The sequence below is a fragment of the Monomorium pharaonis genome, chromosome 4, assembly GCF_013373865.1.
Source record: "Monomorium pharaonis isolate MP-MQ-018 chromosome 4, ASM1337386v2, whole genome shotgun sequence".
NCBI lineage: Eukaryota > Metazoa > Arthropoda > Insecta > Hymenoptera > Formicidae > Monomorium > Monomorium pharaonis.
This window is the reverse complement of record NC_050470.1, coordinates 27757400-27778499: the sequence shown is the minus strand read 5'-3', so window position 1 is coordinate 27778499 and position 21100 is coordinate 27757400. Positions and strand designations below refer to the sequence as shown.

The 21100-nt window shown below is 34.2% G+C and overlaps 1 protein-coding gene across 5 annotated transcripts in view; it reads left to right on the top strand.

The window, feature by feature from the left end:
* The window catches only part of LOC105836929 (zwei Ig domain protein zig-8), a 128228-nt gene that overhangs the window by 22289 nt on the left and 84839 nt on the right, over nucleotides 1-21100 (top strand). For 3 of the 5 annotated variants that reach the window (XM_028188994.2, XM_028188993.2, XM_028188996.2), the window contains exon 2: nucleotides 6134-6982. The exons of 1 other annotated variant lie outside the window; for it this stretch is intronic. In XM_028188994.2, coding sequence (XP_028044795.1) covers nucleotides 6844-6982 — 139 coding nt within the window. In that variant the 5' untranslated portion in view covers nucleotides 6134-6843. The remainder of the gene's footprint in view (nucleotides 1-6133; nucleotides 6983-21100) is intronic. One more of the 5 variants, XM_036285165.1, reaches the window with a different exon arrangement.

The following is a 21100-nucleotide window of genomic DNA, read 5'->3' as shown; positions in this document are numbered from 1 at the left end:
TTTCTTCCACGCACTTATTTGTCTTTCGTTGAATTTTAAAGGAAAGTGGATGTATTCTGCACGCAATTTCTTGATTTATTTTATTTGTACACGCAATTTTGAATTTTACAACGAGAATGTCAATATGTCTCGACAAAAACGTTAAATTTACAGCGCATCACGATTCTAACAAAAATTCCAAATTTAAATCTGAAGTGCTGCTCGAAATAAAGTACTCGAAACTTGATTCGATAAAAATTTTAAAATGCTGTGAAGTGAAATAGGTAAATCTATATCGTTTACAATAGCGACCCATCAAACCACAAAGTCGTGCCGCGAAGGACAAAACGGCGAACGGATGTCGACAGTCTCGTCCTTTCGAAGAAAAGGTTTATTCGAACCGCTGATGCTAAAATTATTCCACTGGAACCGCCTGCGAATCGCCGAGCCTTTTTTCGTCACCGTATACGCCGGTACGAGCAGTTCGCGACTTAATGTCATTTCAAGCTTAGCTCTCTTTCTCTCTCTCTCTCTCTCTCTCTCTCTCTCTCTCTCTCTCTCTCTCTTTCTCAGTTAATACATTCTTAAACACACTCGGTAGCTCCGTTTCCCTTTCTGTCACAATTACGCCTATTTCACTTTCTCTCGCTCTTTCTCTTCCTCCAAAATCTTAATTAACTTTGGTAATTACGTATGCAAGATAGAAGGGCTTTATTCTGTTACTTTGTATGTACGCGCGTTGGTGAAGAGAAGAGAAGAGAAACACATTGTTGACATCAATTCTTTGGAACGAATTTGATATAAATAAAAAAATCGTATAACGATCGCTATTTTTGCAAATTTTAACGTCTTAGAAGTCTTGAAAAAATATATTTTTAATAAAAAGAAGTAAAACAAAATAAGTTTATTTTTTATGTGTATGATATTTAATGTAAAAATTATTCAGTATCAAATTTACATGTACAGTTTATAATATATAAATTTAAAAAGAAACAAGGAGAAATATTAATTTTAATTTTTTAAAGTTATTGCTCTCGCGCGAGAATAGAAAAATTTATTTTATACTTCTAATTTATTATTGCAAAATCCATTACTTTTTTATTTTTAATTTCTTTTAACTTAAAATTTATTTTTTAATTCTTGAGAAAATTCCGTTTTGCTTACTCATGTTGCTTTTCCACGAAAATAATTTTTCGACGTTATTTTTTTTCTCCTCTCCTTTTCATTTGCACGAGTCTTCTTCCTCTCGACGATGTCATATAAGTGTTTGAATTTTAATTTGTCCGGTCCAGAAAATTTCGTTATTCCCAGCGTGCTCGTACACTGCATGTCGTACATTCGCGCCATGTTATCATGTACGCACACGTGTATACGCCGTACACAAACGCATTTTACGTGTTCCCAGTTTTATATCTCACCCAATGCACCTGTGTGCAATACACTCGAGGTCGTTATCTCCAACCTGCATCTCGTTCCTTCGCCCGCTCCCTATCAAGCTCCGTAGCTTAACAAGGGCATTAATTAATAATACCTCCTAGGGATAATTTGTGCCTGCCGTCTTGCATCAGCATTGTCATTGTCCACGAAGTCGACGTCTAAGTCTTTGTGTCAGGATTCATCTTAAAACTTACCTTGCGCAATTCATGCTCAACACACGTATGCACTGCTTCGCATTGGCTTTTTAGATACGATTTTACAATTAGGAATTTATGAGACATGATGAATATAACATAAATTACACATCAACTCAAATAGAGAACTTAACTTTTTAAAAATTAGTTTTTGCATGAAATTTGAGGAATGTCTCAACTTATCTTAGAATTAAAAATTATTTTTTTGGACGCTAATCCTAAAATAAAAACATCTAAACAAATATTTTAATGATTCTTCAGATTTAAAGATTTTACAAACGTATATTCATGAATTTTATTTCAGTACGAGATAGTCAGGGCAAGATTAAATGTAACGGTTGTACTCGTTTACAACTAAAAATATTATTTTTACAATTTGATGTTTTGTTTTATTTCGTTACAGTCATTTCATTAATTTGCGACGTAAACTTTCAAGTTATACAGATATGTAAAATTTGCAGTAGTTTATAAATTTTATTTTTGACATTGTTTTGGAAACACGATTCTAGTTTAATGTAAACGTATTATTTATAACAATATTTTTTAGAAATAAGATATGTAGTTGTAGAATACAAAAAAATTGTTATACATTTCTCTAAATTAATTTTTACAGCATTTATTACTATTAATTTAAAGTCAAATTAATTGAAATAATTAATAATATTAGTTTTATCTATTTTTTTTGCAATTATGTATTGATATTTTTTCTACGTTTTTTATTTTTTATCGAAAAAAATTTTATACTAACAACAAAAATAAAATTTTTAACGAGTTGATTTTTATATGTGATGTAATTCACAATCTTGTGAACAAAAGTTGTCATGAAGAGCTGTCATGAGATTCAATAATAAATAGTTCTTTAGTTATGGCCTATCAGAAGTGTAAAACTTGTGCACAAATACAAAGGTTTGATATTCTGAAAATCCTTTAAAACATATGCTTTATTCAATAATTATTAATTAATTTGAAAGAGAATACTGATACAGAAAGTAATTAATTTGAAATTTCCTTCGGCGTCAACAACGTAGACGTGGTAAGAGGAGATCACCTGCACTCCTATTAAATTCGTCGACACTTTTTCAGATATATTTGGTTTAACATATGAGTTATATATAAAGTTGCATATAAAATATGGATGCTACGTATAAAGTAAAATAAAGTAAAATAAATGATGCAAAGAATATAAAACAATTGAATGATATTGTTGCTGTAAATGATGTACAGCACAGAGAACGACTTTTGCAACTCTGATAAACTATAGCTTAAAAGCAATTTATTATTGAGCCATGTATTTTTCACTTCATTATAAGCATGTGAAAATTGATTTAATTTACCGGGGTCAAATTTTCCACACAATTAATGCAGTGTTTTCTATTCAGATAATTTCGTTATTATTTCATAAATTGGTTGAAAACAAAATTAATAAGACAGCCGAAAATCAATAATAACATATTTATTTTGATGTGTCTACAAACAACATTATTCTATCATCCAGATTTCACATGCCATATTGGGTTCGTCATTTTATGCGTCGACATTTCATGGTTCGACACGTTTCTCGTAAAATCACAAGCGTGACATTTTCAAACCAGAATGCTTTTTATGGTTGCGTGTCCCTGAATTTTCCGTTGAAATGATCGAAATTAAACGTAACACGTTCAGGTGTCGCAGCTCGTAGCGGAATAATATTTAACGTTTTCATCGATAACAGATTCAATCATTTTCCACCGAGACCAAAATTTCAAACAATTTTTCAAGTTGTCCATGATATTTTATTAACATCGGAATTATTTTATTCTTCAATCTTTTTTTTTGCCTACACATATATGAAATACTTTTATTTATAAGTCATTTCTAAAAATATGAAGCTAAATTCAGTAAAAATTTAAATAAAAATTTTATTTTGTGAATTTTGTATCTATTTGCACTAAAGATGAGAGGATGGTCACGCTTTACTGTAAATTCTAAAAATGAATTCCATTGCATCGCAACATTTCGATAAAAAACCGCGTGCGCGTTCGACACTTTTAATTTAACTAATTAAAAATAAGCCTTATTTGGTAATAGCTGAATTTTAACAAAGATATTTCTCGTGTGACTTTATATACATTTTCAACGTTATTAAAATACGTACCGATTTTTTTAAATTTTTGATTTTCAAACGCAGTTCTAAGTTAAACAAGAAGTAATATTGCAATGTTAAATTGATAGTCAATTTAATAATAAAGATGCTGACGGGTATCTATTTTGACCAAATAAAGCGTGTCTTCAATTAATTGTTTTTACTTATTAATATATATTCTCTTGTCACTTTTAATATAATTTTTACTACAAAAGCAGTATTTCCTATCATAGACCGTGATAAGTAATAATTCCTTGAAACCTCTCCGACACGCGGAGACACCTCAAAGACGATGATGTCCATAATAATAATGACATCGACGTGCCGGTACAAAGCCCACCGGTAAATTAATTAATAGCGGGATGTCATTATCTTGATATGGTTTAATTTGAATCGTGATCGGTTTGATCTCGCATCACGTAACCTTATTACGTTTTGTGCCAGAAATCAATGTCTTTAACTAGAAATGTGTGTTCATTAGCGGAAAATCGAGACTTTTAGATGAAAATTAACGAGGTTGTTTTGAAAGGTAGAGGTGGAAACCGCATTTCCACGATCCATCTGCCCCCAATTAACCTACATACGGATAAAATTCAGCGGTGTCGTTATATACCGAACATCGAAATATAGCTAAATATTTTAATTAAAGCCGAACAAAATTTTAATGCTCCATAGGGAATTTATTACCACATTCGAATTATTATGATCGTTATAGGAGTGCTCGATCCTACTTTATGTTTGGCATTATCGATCGCGAAAGGATTGAGTATGCATAATTTGATATGACAAACAAAATTATTCCATCTATATGAAAAAGTTAAGAATTATTCATCATTATTGAAAATGATTATGGAAAGTACACATTAAACAGTTTATTTTTAGTTTGTGAGAACACCATTAAAACAAAGTGCTAATATTTCTAAAAGCAATAAACGTAAATGTATAAAGGGTATGTGTACAAAAAAAATTATTGCTATGCAAAATTCAGAAAAATTGCTGAATTATAAAAAATAAATAATGTCACGCATTATACGATAAGATCTTTATAAATATCATGTAATGAAAACAAATTTATGATCTTTACTTAGAAACAGAAACCACTAGCATCGAGTTGATTAATCTATTTTATCCAAGTTAAACTTAGCCATTCTTCTTATAAATTGAAAATGTCCCTGTTGTCTTCTTATTATAAAGAATATAACGCGCGAGGAGACTTTTTCATCAAACGAAAATCACTCCTTTCTTTTCCCCCTTTATTTAATTTTTAGTTATCTTAAACTAATTTATTCATTTAAAATATTGTTAAACAAATTTCATTGTAGTTTAAAACGGGCATGGAATTCTTAGTTATCGAATAACCTCTTGGCTTTACTTATGATGCACACAATTTCTAAGAAAAAAATTTCTTTAGAAATTCCACAGATTTTTTGTCTCTTTATTACTTACGTAATTATAAACAGAATAATTGCAAAATTACTCCGCGGGATGCTGTAAATTACAGCATAACCATTCGTAATGATGACACGACGGAGAAATTAAGATGGTCGTTTCACCGCCATTTAACTCCGCGCTGATCCATTTTATTGCGCGGAATACGAATAATCGCGAAAATTAACTGCCAAAATTTATGACAAACGTAATGCATTCGCATGAGCGCCCGTATAATACATCGTATTTGAATCTTAGTATCAAACGGCAGGGGCATGCTGAAATCGCATAAACGGATACCATTTATCATGCTGCCAGGTCTTACTACGCTGGCTGAGTGACAGCGCGTTAAATTTAGCATTAATGATGCGGTTCCAGGTACTATAGCGAGACGGAAGTTCGTTAATTAGTTATCGCGGCGAAAAGTGTACGGCAACTTGTGCCACATTCCACGCATCTCCTCGTCTCTCCATCGCGCCGCGCCGACGAGTTTCAATTTTCTGTGGTGATAGCGCGTCTCAAGTTCTATCTCAATTCGCAAATTATGTATTTTGAACGTGATGGCAAAATCTTTAGCCATTAATTTCAGTTTATCGAGTCGTTATAGCAAAATTAATAAAGAACGCTGCCTTCTCACGTTACAAAAAAAAAAAATATTACTAATTAAAAATTTTAGACTATTAATATTGTGTAGTCAAAGGATGAACAGCTAGAGAAAAATAGTTTTATGATCGAATGGAGATTACAATATAACTAATTGATAATTAAATAAAATGTAATTACGTCAGCTTGCTGGTTAAAATCCATAGCTATTTTATACAGAAATCCAGTGGTTGATTTCAACTGCAAATAAAGTTAAAAAACACGCGCAATTATCAATAGAAAGTATAATGTTTATTTGTACCGAGAACTTCATTAAAAGTAAGATTTTTCTAACAGAGTACTCAAAGCATTTACTTTGTATCATCCCCAGATGAATTCAACTGAGTAATGAAGCAAAAGGATTTAATTATACACTTTTATATAAATTAAAAGATATAAATATCATAAAATAAGTGAAAAACGACACGACTGGTAAGACAATTATTTAAAAATACTTAAACAAAATGACTTGCATATCAAAAAAGAAATTTATTATTAAGTAGGACAAATGCTGTGATACGAATTATGCTTATTTCTAATAGCCTATTTTAACCGCGTATCCAAAATCACGATACAGAACGTTGCCACAAAGAAGCAATTTTCGCGCTTGAAGTGAAACTATGTAGTTTTGGTGATACAACTATTCAATCATCGAAATTTCATCGGATACGTTTACGAATGAAATTTCCCCGCGCGTGTAACACGATATAAAAGTGCTACAATAAAACAATCCGTATTGTGAAAAAGAGAGATTGTTTCAATGCGTGTCGTTCGCAAGTCGGCCGCGCGCAGAATGCAACTCGCTACGCCCGATGCAATCGCATCCTATTAATGAATGTAGTTCGCATCCGCGGCACGCGCGTTAAGATCGTTACGAAATCTCGCGTCACGTGTACGGGAACCGAAAGTGCAAGGAAGGAAGGAAGGAAGGAAGGAAGGAAGGAAGGAAGCAAACACGTGAGGCATTATTAAACTTCTTGTGCTCTAATCCGGGTGTAACGTGCGTGGTTTACGTGGTTGGAACGAAAACTATGCGGCACGATGAGGGGTCCAAGAAGAATCGGTGGTGGCCTACCGAGTGGGAAAAAGCTGGACTACTGCCAGGAGGTGCGTCAAGCTCGAGGAGTGTTGCTAGTATACTTGAGCATTTGTGCATTGCTACCCGGCGCTATTTTCACCGGTGAGTACGAACCTATGATCATGTGATTCTTTGTCCGATTCCGTATGTAATATGCAAGGTATAGTTGTCATTTTTATAATTGCCACTACTATATATGTACTATAATGTTTTCTGAGTGTGCATTTCATAAAAATAATAAGTATAAAATGATATAATAAATTATATTTGCGACTATGATTTCACTTATATAAAAATTTGAGCTATAAGAGAATTTACTAAGATTAATTTTTAATACACAACATATCACATTGATATATCACATGATTTCTTTAAGAAATATGTTTAATTATACATATATACGTATATATTTTGCAATATATTTTTTATTTAGTTTCTTTGTGCAAAGATGTGAGTTCGTGGTTTTAAAAAATATTTCTTTGTACATAGAATTACAATTACATAAAGTTATTTGATCCGATTATTAATTACTATAACTAATAAATTCTTGATAGATAATTGGGCAAACATTATGCAAATATTCTTGGTCGATTTACTGCAAAAAAAATCAATCACCTGATGTTAGAGAGTAACTCACAAATCGCGCTATATCACGTACCGTCGTCAACAACGCCAGGCGTAATGACAATATGATTTCTGCGCGCGCGAACGCAGAATGCGGGAGCGAAACTTTTCTGCAGTCGTTCTTTAATATAAGATCTCGCGGTCTCACCTGAGAAATGAAGAACATAAATCACGGCGCTCATCAAGCCTCGCGTGGTCTCAATTTTGCAAAACTTTCCCCACAAATCTTTGCCGCCCGCCCAGGGCGCTGTCGCGTCTCCATCTTTTAAAGATTAGTTTAATGTCGTTCGCAATGCCTGCCGTACTTCAACTTTATAATGAGAAAGTCACTGCGACGGAACGAAATAAGCAATAACGCTTTGTGTTGTATAAAGAATTCAGAGCATTATATTGAACTTTACATTTACAAAAAGCCCGTACGTCTTTCTCAATATTCAGCTTAACAACAGTTTATCTACTAATATGTGAGACAATGTTAATAATGTTTTGCTTAGAAAGTTTAGTCATTAATATAAATGAAATATTGTTTTATTACAAATTAGTTTCGCTATTGACGTTGTAATTTTCTTTATTGAAACTGACGCAATTGTACTTTTATTATATATAAAATTTACAGACATATTTAATATGTTAATATTTTTTTACATTAAATTAAGGTTATTTAATTATGGGATGCGTAATAATTAGAAATTATTTAGCAAGAGAAAATCTACTTGTATATGGGAGGTTAACTACCGCAAAGATACATTTAGAGGTCCGGAGACAATTCGAGCGTTGGTCTTATTAAAAATAGACATCAGAGAGACCGAAGCAAAGCTATGCTGGTAGAAACACGTTCTCTAATTCGGCTACTCTGGTATCATAATAAAGCTAATGTATAGTGAAATATTATAATTTTCTTTTTCTTCTTTATCATAAATCCATATAAAAAAATATATATTGCTAATCTCTAAACCAATGTCTCATAAAGTTAAATGTTTAATTGTTTATATTAATTAATTAAATTATTAATAAAATTTAATTAATAAAATTAATAAAAAATATTTTATGTGTAATGAACAATTGAATTCTTATGCTCTTTTGTTTATAATAGAACATCTAGTAGCAAGTTTAATTTTTGAAAATTTTCCCCGATTGTTTTAAAGTTCGTTATAAATTATGAAGGAGTACAAGCCCGCTACACTCCGTTTTGATGTCAGAAGGGCGTGACTAGAAATATAAATTAAGAGAAACGACTCTTGTAAAACGCAAGGGTAGTATTAAAGGACGCCCTCAGACGCACTCGAAGCGCAACTCTATGTGCGTCGAGATATGCAACTCGTAACGCTTCACAGACAAAATAGGAACTAATTAAGCACACGAGAGTTTAAACGAGGCGCGGCACCGGCCGTAGTGCAAATTGCAAGTCGTATTAACAATTATCTCGTAATTGTCTACAGCATGCTCAGGATTTGTAAAGCTAGAATTAAATTCGCAAGTAACGCTCGCTGGCACTTCGTGTCTCAACTCCGTGTGTTCCTTCCTAGATACACCTTTCATTCTATTTTCCCTCAAATCTGTGTGCCATTGTGTTTCCCCGCTTTTCATCACGGATTTGACATTTCATTTGGACGAAAAGAGGAAAATAAATTCCGCTTGTCTTTAAGGGTAAAATGTGAAAGTTGTATATATAATCGCAGTTCTGCTGAAACAATTTTATTCTACATTCTAATTTTTATTTTCCAACTAATATATCTAAAAGTTATCAAATAAAATAATTAATTTTATTTTAAATTGATAAAAAAAGAAATAATACACGTAGTTAAATTTCATTATAATCTAATGTTTTAATACTTATCTCAAATAAGTAATACATGTAATTTACTTCAATGAATAGATGTTAAATCACATCTAATTGTGTGAATTAACGATAAATGTTTTTTAATAATTGTAGACAATATTTTTTATAGTACATTTGATTAGCAACTTACTGCACATGCAAAGATATGCTTATAATTAAATTAAAATTTTTTTAGAACATTGCTTCTCTCTCTCTCTCTCTCTCTCTTCTCTTTTCTGTATCAAAAAACTTAAGCTATAAATAGATTTAACATTTTGTTTTTAACTATAATAATATACGAGGTTCAATTCTTCGCAAACAATTTTTTCCAAGTAACGTGATATTTTTGCACCCAAGTAATGAAGCACCAGCAAGTAAAAAAATTGAAAAATATAACACCAATGTGACGTCCTTTTTATGTGTGTTTTTATGTATCATTGGCTTCATAACGACTACAGTATCGTTATAAAAGCATGTGTGGGATACGCATTCGCGAGATTCCAATCTTTCTAAATATACACAACTCTATAAAATTATATCAAAAGAAATACAGATGATAATTCATGCTTTTATATGGCGTTTAATTTGATCCCCTTTAATATGTACGCGATTTATACATTTACATATTAAAGTTTAAACATACCAATTAATTCTCAAGTTACATGTATTATACAATATGCGAGACTTTTTAAATTATATTATTCATAACAGTTACACAACGTTAAAATGAAGGTAGTACCTTGAGTTTTGGTTAAAAAGGTATATTGTCTTTTTTTATTTTAATATGACATAAATTTTTTAATTGGCGTTAAGCAAAATCCTTTACAAATGTTTAAATCCTTAGACGTGAGGTATTGTGCTGAAACAAGAGAGATAGTCTTAGCCTTGGTCAAGTACTTTCGGGCAAAGTTTACTTACCTCCAGGGGAACACGAGCGGCGCATTAATTGGTTTCTTGAACCGAGTGCCACATTTGAAGTTCCCTGCAAACTAAACATCTGGTTTTAGCGGTCTAAACATTTGAGTCCCGTGTTGATTCTCACGCGGTAGAGAGAACACGGACCCGAGATAATGTTTAATTGACATTTACCAATTAATGCTGTGAAATTAATTTTCATAAATTTTTCTGTCAATCTGTTACATGATAGACGGTAATTCAATAAAATTGAAGATTTGAATACGTTTTTAATTTTTTTAACAAAATACACGTGCCGTTTTTTATAAATTTTGAAAAATTCTTGAAAATTTTGAAGAAAAACATACTTTTTCTTGCCACATTTTTCAAGAGTTTATTTAAAATAATATTATCTTTTTCTTCAAAAATCAATGATTTTAAAATTTTATTTACTTTTAAGAGCTCTAAGTAATTTATCAATAAAATTTGCTGTCATTATCACATACAATCGTATTTTTTCATATTTTTCGAAAAAGAAAAACAGAACTTTTCCTTCAGTTTTATTTTTCTAGAATATTGAGAACATTAGTATAACATTATCACAGTCATATTCTTCATATTTAAAGAACCTTTTTTTTTGTTTTTCTCTCGATTTTATATTTTCTGGAAAAAATTAAAAAACACTAATATTGTTAATAGTTTTTCACGCGTAACTTGAAAATATCAATTTACCCGTACAATTTTCTAATCGTGAAAATAAAAATCCTAAAAAAATTGTAATATAATCTATAGATAATCGCGCGAGTGTAGCTGCCAAGGATAATAGAACAAGAAATTTCGATGGGAGCAAGCTGTTTTACATTTACCGTAACGCGTGGCAGAAAATTCGATTTTATTACTCGATTTTCCTCGAGACAATAGCGACTACGTATCTCTGGCGAAAGGGAGAACCGAAAACAAACTGTGCTCCGTTGTACTCGTCTGGCGGAAACGAACCCCGTGTCTATCAATAGAGCGAGCTACAACTCGATTTGTTCCTATACTCCGCGGGTAGAGCAAATTTGCAGTTGAGTGCAATATTAATTCAAATTTGAAGAATATTGACTTTCTTTTATTAATACTATCAATTGCGCTATTAATCTTATTCATTTACTGTATTATTCGTTTGTCCGTTGCCAATACACAGAGTCAATAATAACAAAGTCAATTAAAGCATGTATGTATAATTGGGAAATAATATTTGAAGCGTAAAATTACGTTATTTATCGCGAAACAGAGGAGAAACTTGATTCTCTGTGCTTCGCTAAAATTTGCGGTTGCGTGAAATATGTGATCTCAAAAAGGACGGCTGACCTGAGAAAGTTTGGTAACCGCTGTTCCCGGCAGACCCGAGCTATCGAGGGCAGTCGGGTTGCCAAGCGTCGCGAAACGCAGTCAAGCCGCGTCGAGACTACCGAAAACAAAACTGCCCCGGTGCTCTGTCCCCCCGGTGCCGGAAACGCATCGCGCGGTTACCCATAAAGAGGATCACGGTGAGACTGCGCCGCTCCGTCCAGGAGGGGGGGAACGAGGAGAGTGAGGAGCCCAAGCGCCGGCAGTTACTTACGCTTAGGACAATTTACCTTAATTAATTAACCGGCGTTGCGACGGGGCGCTAATTTATGCTCATAGAATGATTCACCGCTACTTCTGGGCGGATTGCGGTTTAGCCTCCTTCTTCGTCTGGCTCAAGCTCGCCGACAACGTGCCCGGCCGAAATTCGGCGAAAGTCACATTCTGCCAGACGGGCGAGCCACGCTAATTAAAAGTCACCGCGAAGCGTTTCGAATTGCATCTGAAAATTCGCGCGGACCCTGACATTTCACGCGTCTAGCTCACAGCGATGTCATGCGTGTCTTGCGAAAGTGTCTCCCTCCGTTGGTGTCGGAAGTCTTGTCATTTCATCGCCTGAAAAGTACCGAGAAAATACTGAAAGAAGAAAATATCACAATGTTTTAGCCAGAGCAAGTTAATGTAATTTTTTAACTATATTAAGTTAAAGTTAATAGCTTACATAACAAATATAATTAAAAGTTGTACCATAAAGTTGTAAATAAAAACCTAATTTAGTTAAAAGTTGCATTAGGATTAAATTAAGAAATAATTTTGTGGAAAACATTATTTATATATGTATAATATTAAATTAGAACATTTTTTAACATTTTTTTCTTTTACATAGTAAATTGTTAATTTAGAAAAACAGTACTAAAAGATAAAATTTATGCGTTTAAAAAATAATTAAATTAAAAATTTACTCATTTGAATTTAATTAAGTTAGAAATTGCTAATTGTTGTAATTTTATTAAGTTTTTATTATTAATCGCATACCTTTCTGATTGTAGTAATAATTAATAGAAGAATTTTCGAGTATTGCGTAAATAACTAACGTATTCTTAAGAATATAATTGGGGATAAATTTAGTGGCAGTTTTTGGCAACGGAAGACGATTATTTCGTACTACCTTGCCGACGAAACTTCCTGTTCTTATCGCAAATGATTATAATTGCATAAGCGATTTATAATGACGTGAAAACATTCGTCTTCCCACCGAACTCCATCTACAAAACGAATTTCATGCATTACACCGTAATGCCTTCCGATAACAATGAGATGAACGGCGCGCCGCGCGCTCTCCGCGGCCGCAATATTATTTCCGCAGATTTACACGTTAAATTAAACAGAGTAAAGCAACATTGTTGCATTCTCTCTCGCCTCATGTTATTTTATCTCGGGCCAATCTCGCGGAGCAAATCTTTCGGGTACATTCCTAGATACTCCAGCAGGCCGATTCAGTTTTCACGTCTGTCTGTGTACACATGCTTGTGGATGTGTGTGTGTGTGTGTGTGTGTGTGTGTGTGTGTAGCAGGATAAGTTGGGGACTCTCTAATGCCACTGACTTTATTAACAAAGTCGACATGGACGGAGTCAACGTGTCTACACATACGTAGACGTGCACGTGTGTACGCTGACTATCGGCAGAGTGTGAGGGAGACAGAGAGTATTCGCTCGTCTGCCTGCACGATATTAAAATCACTTGGACGAGACGCCTTCATATTAAATTTTCGTTTCTGCGCGGGTTTCCCGTCGCCCATCCTCTAGGCTCTTTGACTTCCGCTTGCGAGCACTTTTTATACACTCGAGGCTGCAGATGTTCTCTAATATAGATCGATGCGCTCGTACTGATTTGAAAACGGTGACGTGGTGCCGATATGACTTTCAATCATGCTTTTAATCGAGTTTAATCACCTAATCAAAATGATAGCTCAATTTTGAAGTAAAATGATAATCACATTTTATAACAGTATATTTGAACGTGTCAAATTATTTTAGAATTATCTTCGAATTCGATTTGTGGGTATGAGTGTCTAAGCAAAGCGGAATGGTCCACACAAATGAAATGGAACTACGCGAAGAGAATTCTATTAACAAGAAGGTAGAAGCATAAATATTTGTTTTAAATTAAAAACGTGTAACACGGGCGTACTATACATTTTGAATTATCTATTTGTACTTGTTATCACTGCTGCAGTACAGATACCAATAACTCAGGCAAATAAGCGTATGGAATTATAACGTACAACTCATATAATTCATGTTTTCTCGCATTTTTTAATCACGGTACGCTTTCCTGAAAATGTCTTTCAATGTTATTAATTAACTTTTTTTTTTAATACATTGAACAATAAGAATAAAATATACTTACTTTTTTTTTCTTTATATTAAAAATGTTCTTCAGCTTAAAAAAGCGGAAGAAACTCACGTGAGATTTTATATTTTTTAACACAAGTACTTTTGACTTTTGTCCTCTTTTAAATCATAAATAATGAATAATTTCAATTACATGTGCTTTTACTAACGATCAACGTTTTTACTAATGTGATATCATGTATAAAAAGAATAATTTATGAACATTTTATACTCTTACACAAAAATAACGATAAAACTTTTCATTTTTAATTTCAAAGTATTCTTTAATTTAACTTCCATTTCTTCATATAGAAATGTAGTTCAAGATTTTTTATTAAACAAATTTGCTTGCGATTAATTAAATTGCTTGAAACTCCCTTTCCCAAACTCACTTTCTCTCATTCTTTTTCTCGATACTATTTTAAGAAGTTATTTTAAGAAAAGTACAGTTAAGAAATTTCCAAAATTTGATTAAAAAAGTTCTCACCTTAGGTGAGAAACAAAAAAACTAGAAAACCTTTTTAAAAAATATCATGAAAGGCATTATTTTTTTGAACATAACGCGTATTTAAAGAAAGGTGTCCCTGGTGTTAATTGTGCTTAGAAATCCGGTCAAATCGTCGATGAAGCTAAAACGAATCGTACGCTAGATAACTATGGAGCGCTGGAAAAAGCGGCTTACCGAAAAAGAGTGGAGTCTCGCGGTCGATTCAACGGGAATACGACTTTGTCGACATAAACAGGAAAACATTCGTTTGCGCGGCAGATCCGCATCCGCGCGCAACACGTTTACGCGAGATGCCCCTAAATCACGGCGGCGCACAGTAGAGTTAACGGGTTACAAATCCCTGCATCTAGCGCTTGCCAGCGAAGGGCTCGACAAAACCCTGTCCCAGGCTTGTCACACGGATCCTTTTTCCGCCTTGTAACATCGTCGTGTTCTGTGTTATTTATAGATTAATTACGGTACGTTAAATCGGTGTCTAAGCACGTGACTCGAACTCAATGGACGTAGATGACGAGACTCGCGTATTCTGTACTCTGGAAAGGACGTGTGATGGGCATTTTAGAGATACTTAGTCGGGAGAAGCTTCAGTGACGCGGTAGAATCACGTTGATAACGAATAAGGATGGATTGAGATGATAGAGATTGGCTTTCTGGGGCACGTAAATAGAATCAGTAAAATAATGTTTTATAACTCTTGTTTTTACAAAACGAAAAAGAAATAATCTATTATTTTTTAAATGCCTTATTTTTTATAAAACTGAGATTTAAATTAAATAACAAAGAAAACACAATCCAAAAATTTATATAGAACAAACTTTTAAATTAAGTAGAGACTAGATTTTGATATAACTCTATATTTATAAGAAATTTTATATTATTCTTCAGACAAATTGCTTTGAAATCCTTTATTATCTTTTAATGCGTTCGATTGTTACTAATCGTTGTAATAAAATTCCGACGTTTAATGTCAAAACCATGTTATATGGAAACCCCGATACGGCTTTCTATTACTACGCATATGAATTCCGGCTTGCCGAGCGTATACCATGCGGTTCACGTTGACATTGTGCCATAATTTTCGGAGCATTGTTCGTGGAATATGTATAGTTTCAAGCGCGTGTCATCGAACTGCGTATCGTTGTTGGAATTTTGGGATGATTGAAACCTCTAATCTCACTATTCGTAAAACTACCTCAAAAAGTGTTGTTTGCAATAAATGTAGGCAGTACTTAATACAGAACAGATACAAGCATTTGAAAAAAATTCAACATATCGACATTTTCAATGTAACATAGCAACATTCAATTTAATACATATATTTTTTAATACTTTTAATTACTTGAATTTAAAAAATAACAAATTGAAGCAGGCAACTCGCAATTAGATAAGAACGTTTAAGGACAAGGAAGAGAACAAATATCTGAAAGCGCTTAATCGTGGCTCATCATTCAGCAACTACGTCCAGAATAGCAATCGTGATTAACGCTGCCTGTTTCACCCTATGTTTCTTAGGGTCTTAAGAAGTCCGCGCGGCAATAAATCCCTACATCGATCCATCTATGCCCTCGCTCTCGCCCCGACCGCGCGTGTTCCGTCTTTATTTTCGTTTCTTCGACAATTTCAGTCCCGATACGCGCGCGCTGACGGGCCAATGGGTTTCCGGAAAGCATTTGCCACGGTTTCTTCTCCCATCGACTTGGGTGCGCGGGTGGAGTCGGACGTGTACGTTGCCACGGCGCACTTCTTGTCGTCGTTTTATGCATTCGCGCTGCCGTGGCGCTCGTACGAACGTGAAAAATGAGTCGGTAAGAGACATTCCAGACACGGGCGACCCCGTAGAGTTTTCCGACACGCAAGTATTTGCCGAGATCCCCCGAGATTATTTACTACGTCTAATGACGCGTAATTATGTATTCATTTATTGCAGAAATGCACGGCGGAGAAACGGAACACCGAGATCAATTCAAAATCTCTTTGAAATTTAATTAAAAACTCACACGTTAGACTCGTGCATTTCTGGCGAATCTTTAAAGATGAACATAACCCAAATTGACGATTAATTTAATGAAAAGGCAAACTTTTTATACGAAGACTCACTAATGTTAAAGATGTAGATTTTTCAACATGTATTTTCTTGCTCGTCAAAGCGTAAGGCGGAATGGATGCGAAAGCTTCGTCGAATATAACACGACCGTGTATACAGGAGAGTCCGGTATAATTTATTCTGCATGTAAATTCGGTACGGAGCTTTTCCTAGCGCGCTGAACACACACGCAAGAAGATCTTTTTTCGTTTCCCGTGACTTCCGTTGTCTGGATTTCACACACTAATCCTACAAAGACTCGACAAATAAACCTGGCCGACACGTCTTGCTTTACGACTAATTTGACGTATTATGGTGTGCTTTCCGCATCGTAAGACGCGACATCCCCGCGTCGATGTGTCGCGACTGTATTTTTTCAGGACGTATCTACCGCACAACGACGACCGACATTTACATTTCTGTCGCGACGTTCATTCAAACAGTTATTTATCATCCTATTTTTGAAAAGCCATTCCTTCCGTGTACCAAAAAGGACTTTATCTGTCGTCTGTTTATTTCTGTAATTCAATATATGCCATGTTTTTTCTATAATTTAATTGTTATTTTTAATTTTTTATAATCACTACAGAAAGCAAGATTAATATTTTTCTCTTACTTATTATTTTTTATATGTGATTAATATAAAAGTGAAAATAAACGTTAACATGCAGAGTTGATGCGCTAAAATGTTTCGATTTGATCATAGATGCACAATTGAAATTAACAGCTCCTCATGTTGCGTGCAAATAATCGTATCAACTAAAGACTATAATAAAAATATCTCTCTTAAATTTATGAATTAAGTTTAATATTCATTCAATGTTTTATATATCATTTATATATCACAATTAAAAATGTAAGACACATAGTTAAAAGTAAACAAGTTTACTGTAAAATTTTGTGGGAGTATGAAATATTATATAAACGTTATTTCTCATATTACATGTAAATAGATATTGCTTGTTATAACAATTTATTTATTTGTGATTAAATATTCCAAATAATTTTCAGTTATAACAGTGCGGTTGTAACAGTTATTATAAAACTTAAATGGGTCATATTTGTTTATAATTATTAAATATATACACGCATTCATTTGCCATGCTTTTGGATATTTACTTGTAGAATATGTTCTGCTCAAATAACAACATAAACAACAAGTAGTAATTTCACATATAATATCACATTATATATAAATAAAAGAAGTTAAATTGAAAATAAAAAAAGATACATATTTGTTAAGTTTATGTAATATAATGTAAATGTAAGGCGCGAAACTGTCTCATACTGCATTTGTTGTGAATGTTACCGATAAAATTCTTCATGTTTTTGTTTAATATTAGAAATACGGGACAGGCGCTTCAAGATTTTCTACGAAACGTGAACGGAACGGAGATGAGATTCAGCGTCCGATTTGTCGTTTCGGTTAGACGCTGCCGAGCGGATTGCGAACTTTGACGCCGCACTCGCGCGCTCAGCTTTTTCAATAAACCGCCGAAACCGCGGATAAGAGAAAATTGAGGTCGGAGAAGGTCGGTCGGCGAGGTGTAATACTTTCTTCGGCCATTATCCGTCGCGTCCGCTTCGTCGCAATCCGAAATTCTGGCGTATTTCCGCAGAAGTTCGATCTACGCGCGTAACTTCGAAAATTGATGCGTCAAAAGGCGTCGGGGGAAGAGTTTCCGAATTTATTGTCGGGAAAAGCATTTTGGCGTTCTGCATTCCCGAGATGGAAAGAAGTTAGAGCCTAATGCGTTTCGAAGTAACAATAAGTTTAAAAGAGTGATATCAACGCTTCGATACGAAATGGTTCGAAGAAAGTAGTTCGTGATTCACGGTAGAATTTTCCAAAATAACTGGAAAATTACTTCTTACAATGCGGCTTTTTCGCGATGTGGAGGCTAATGAAAAGACAGCACAAAGCACTGCAGAAATCGCTTAATCGACAACAGATTATTATAGGCAGTGAAAAACATGGCGGGCTGAAATTCATAAATAGTTGTCGGAAAATTTTCCAATCGACGTACGGAACGCGCAATTCCGATGCAATCAGGCGATTTTCCGTTTTAACTCCACTCCCAATAAAGGGGAAACCTTTTTACCTCGTTTTAACCCGCCCCCAGGCAGCCATCGTGATATCGCGTTAGCCAATCTGATTAATAGGAATTTGGACCGCGGTTGTGTGCGCGCACGAGTGATTTCTGCTCTTTAGAAAGGGCGAGAGCGTGGCACGTACGTCGGACGTACCAAGCTGAAAGAGATCCTTTGCCTCCGCCGCATTTTTCAAGTTTCTCCGTGAGCGACCCGCTTCACTTTTCTCATCGCACCCTCCCGTCATTCCTTTTTCCACCTTTATCTCATTTTCTTCTCTTCCTTTTCCTCCTCTCTTTCTCCCCGCGCTTACGTCGCCGTGTTCTTTCCCACTTCGTTTTTAATGCCCCGGCAAACGTTATCGTAACTTTCTGGCGACCACGCGCCCATAAACACAAACAGGCTTGCGTACAGGGCGACACGCTTGATTTTATCGCGAGCGATGTAATTCAGAGATTTACTACGGGGTGTGTGTTTTTGCGGGCGAATTGCCTGCTCTCGGGTGAAACCCGCTCAGTGGACAATATGGGAAGTATACAAGGAGACAGGTAGTTAACTATAAACGTATAAACATATTTTTTGCTTGCTTTTACGCTGGATTGTCATAATTTGTTTCAAATTTTTATTTTATTTTAAATCTCTCTATGGGAAAGAGCTACATAATTTGCAACCTCTTCCCGAGAACAAGCTGTTAAGTATTATGTAAAAAATTAAGCTTTAATAATATTAACAAAAAAAATTTGCATTATAATTTGGTTGATTATCTATTATAGTTTAATTATTTATTTATTATCATTTTTACTTCTTAATTTATTCTGCGCTAGACCTCAAATAATTTTTTAAATTAATTATTTAAATTAATTAGTAATTAATTTAAATATTATAATATATACAGAAAACTATTAAAATAAAGATAAATCCTGCTTGTTTGTCTGCAAAAATAGATTGAATAAATATTAAATATTTTTAAAATATTAAAAAATCTTCTATAAAATATTAATTAACATTGAAAAAAATGTATCGCTTTTAATTTTTACGATCAATAGATTAAAGATGTGTCACATTTCAAAATGTAATCTTATTAAAAATTAAAAAACGCTATATACTTATATATATTGTTTTATTACATGGGCTATTGTGAGGATCTATATAAAATTTGAGCATAATTCTGTTATTAATTTAAAAATTATTTAAAATTTTGTTTGTTCTAAATTTTTATTAAAAATTGCATTGTATAGACCTTATTTGCAAATCTGATGAGAAAGTGGCATTACGAATTAAAGCAAATTTGTTATGTACACTAATAAAACTTTAATAATTATTCGTGCAAAGTTCATTTGAATCCACTTACTCGTTTAAAAGTTATTTATGTGAAAGCAGCAAAATAGGGTCATTTTCGTTGCATAAGCTGCTTTATAAGCTAAAGTTTTTAATGTTTTCTTTTTTACAGCTGGTTTTAGAGGCAAATTTCGGCAACTAAAATTTTTTTATCGTTAATTAAAAAAAAGCGAATAAACCTAATAAGCCCGCAGTTTTTATATTTTGATAATTTTTAGCTAGTATTGCAGAGTCATCTTAGAGTGGCATACTGTTCGATCGAATTTTGTAAAGATACTGTTTTGTTTCAGTCATAAAGTAAACGCATATGCCTCATATGCGACATGTGTCACGCGCCCACACACGCACGTAAACGTCGCACGAGTCTCGCGAGCCAAGAAAGAGCAAACCGCACACTGAAATTTCTCCGAAGGATTTCTCTCTGCCTTTTTTCCCCTCTCGTTTTTCTACCTCCGCGTGGGAGCGCTCACGTTCCTTCCTTTACCACTTCCGTTTCTTCGCCCCGTAGACGTCGGTCGGTCGGTCTGCCTGACAAGCTGCGGACGATCGGCTGCGACTGCGGTTTTATTAGCAGGTCGAACGTTCCCTCTTGCACAATTCCCATTTTCTCGTACCCCATTTTCCTAAAGTCAACCACGATATCTCGCATTATGACTTTCAGGCGACACACCGTCAATCTTGTCCTCTTCCCTGCTTGCCTTGTACACTTTTTCTCCTATCTAGGTCGTTAAATTTTGGCAGGCAACGCGGTGAACAAGATCTTCCCATTCTACCGGTTTTTTTTTTTAGAGTCCATTTCTCTATGTCATCACATGTCACTTCTCGGAATGTAGTATCCGTTATGAAAAAAGCTCGTTCTTCCTTTATTAACAAGATTACATCTAAATACGATTGATATCTAAATCGAGGGAGGAACGTCGCTGCAATATAAAAAAAAAAAAAGAAAATCGACTTTCTGGGAACTTCAAAATAGGCGCTTAAAATGCCTTGAGATCCTTGAGAGCTCTCTCTAGCGCGAAGCCGCTCATTTCGGTAGATCAAGCGGAAGGAACATTTCCAAGAAATCGTCATGCTTACCGTAGAATACCATGTGCTTGGCATGTGTTTGCACGAGTATCCGCGATACACCCGCGCAC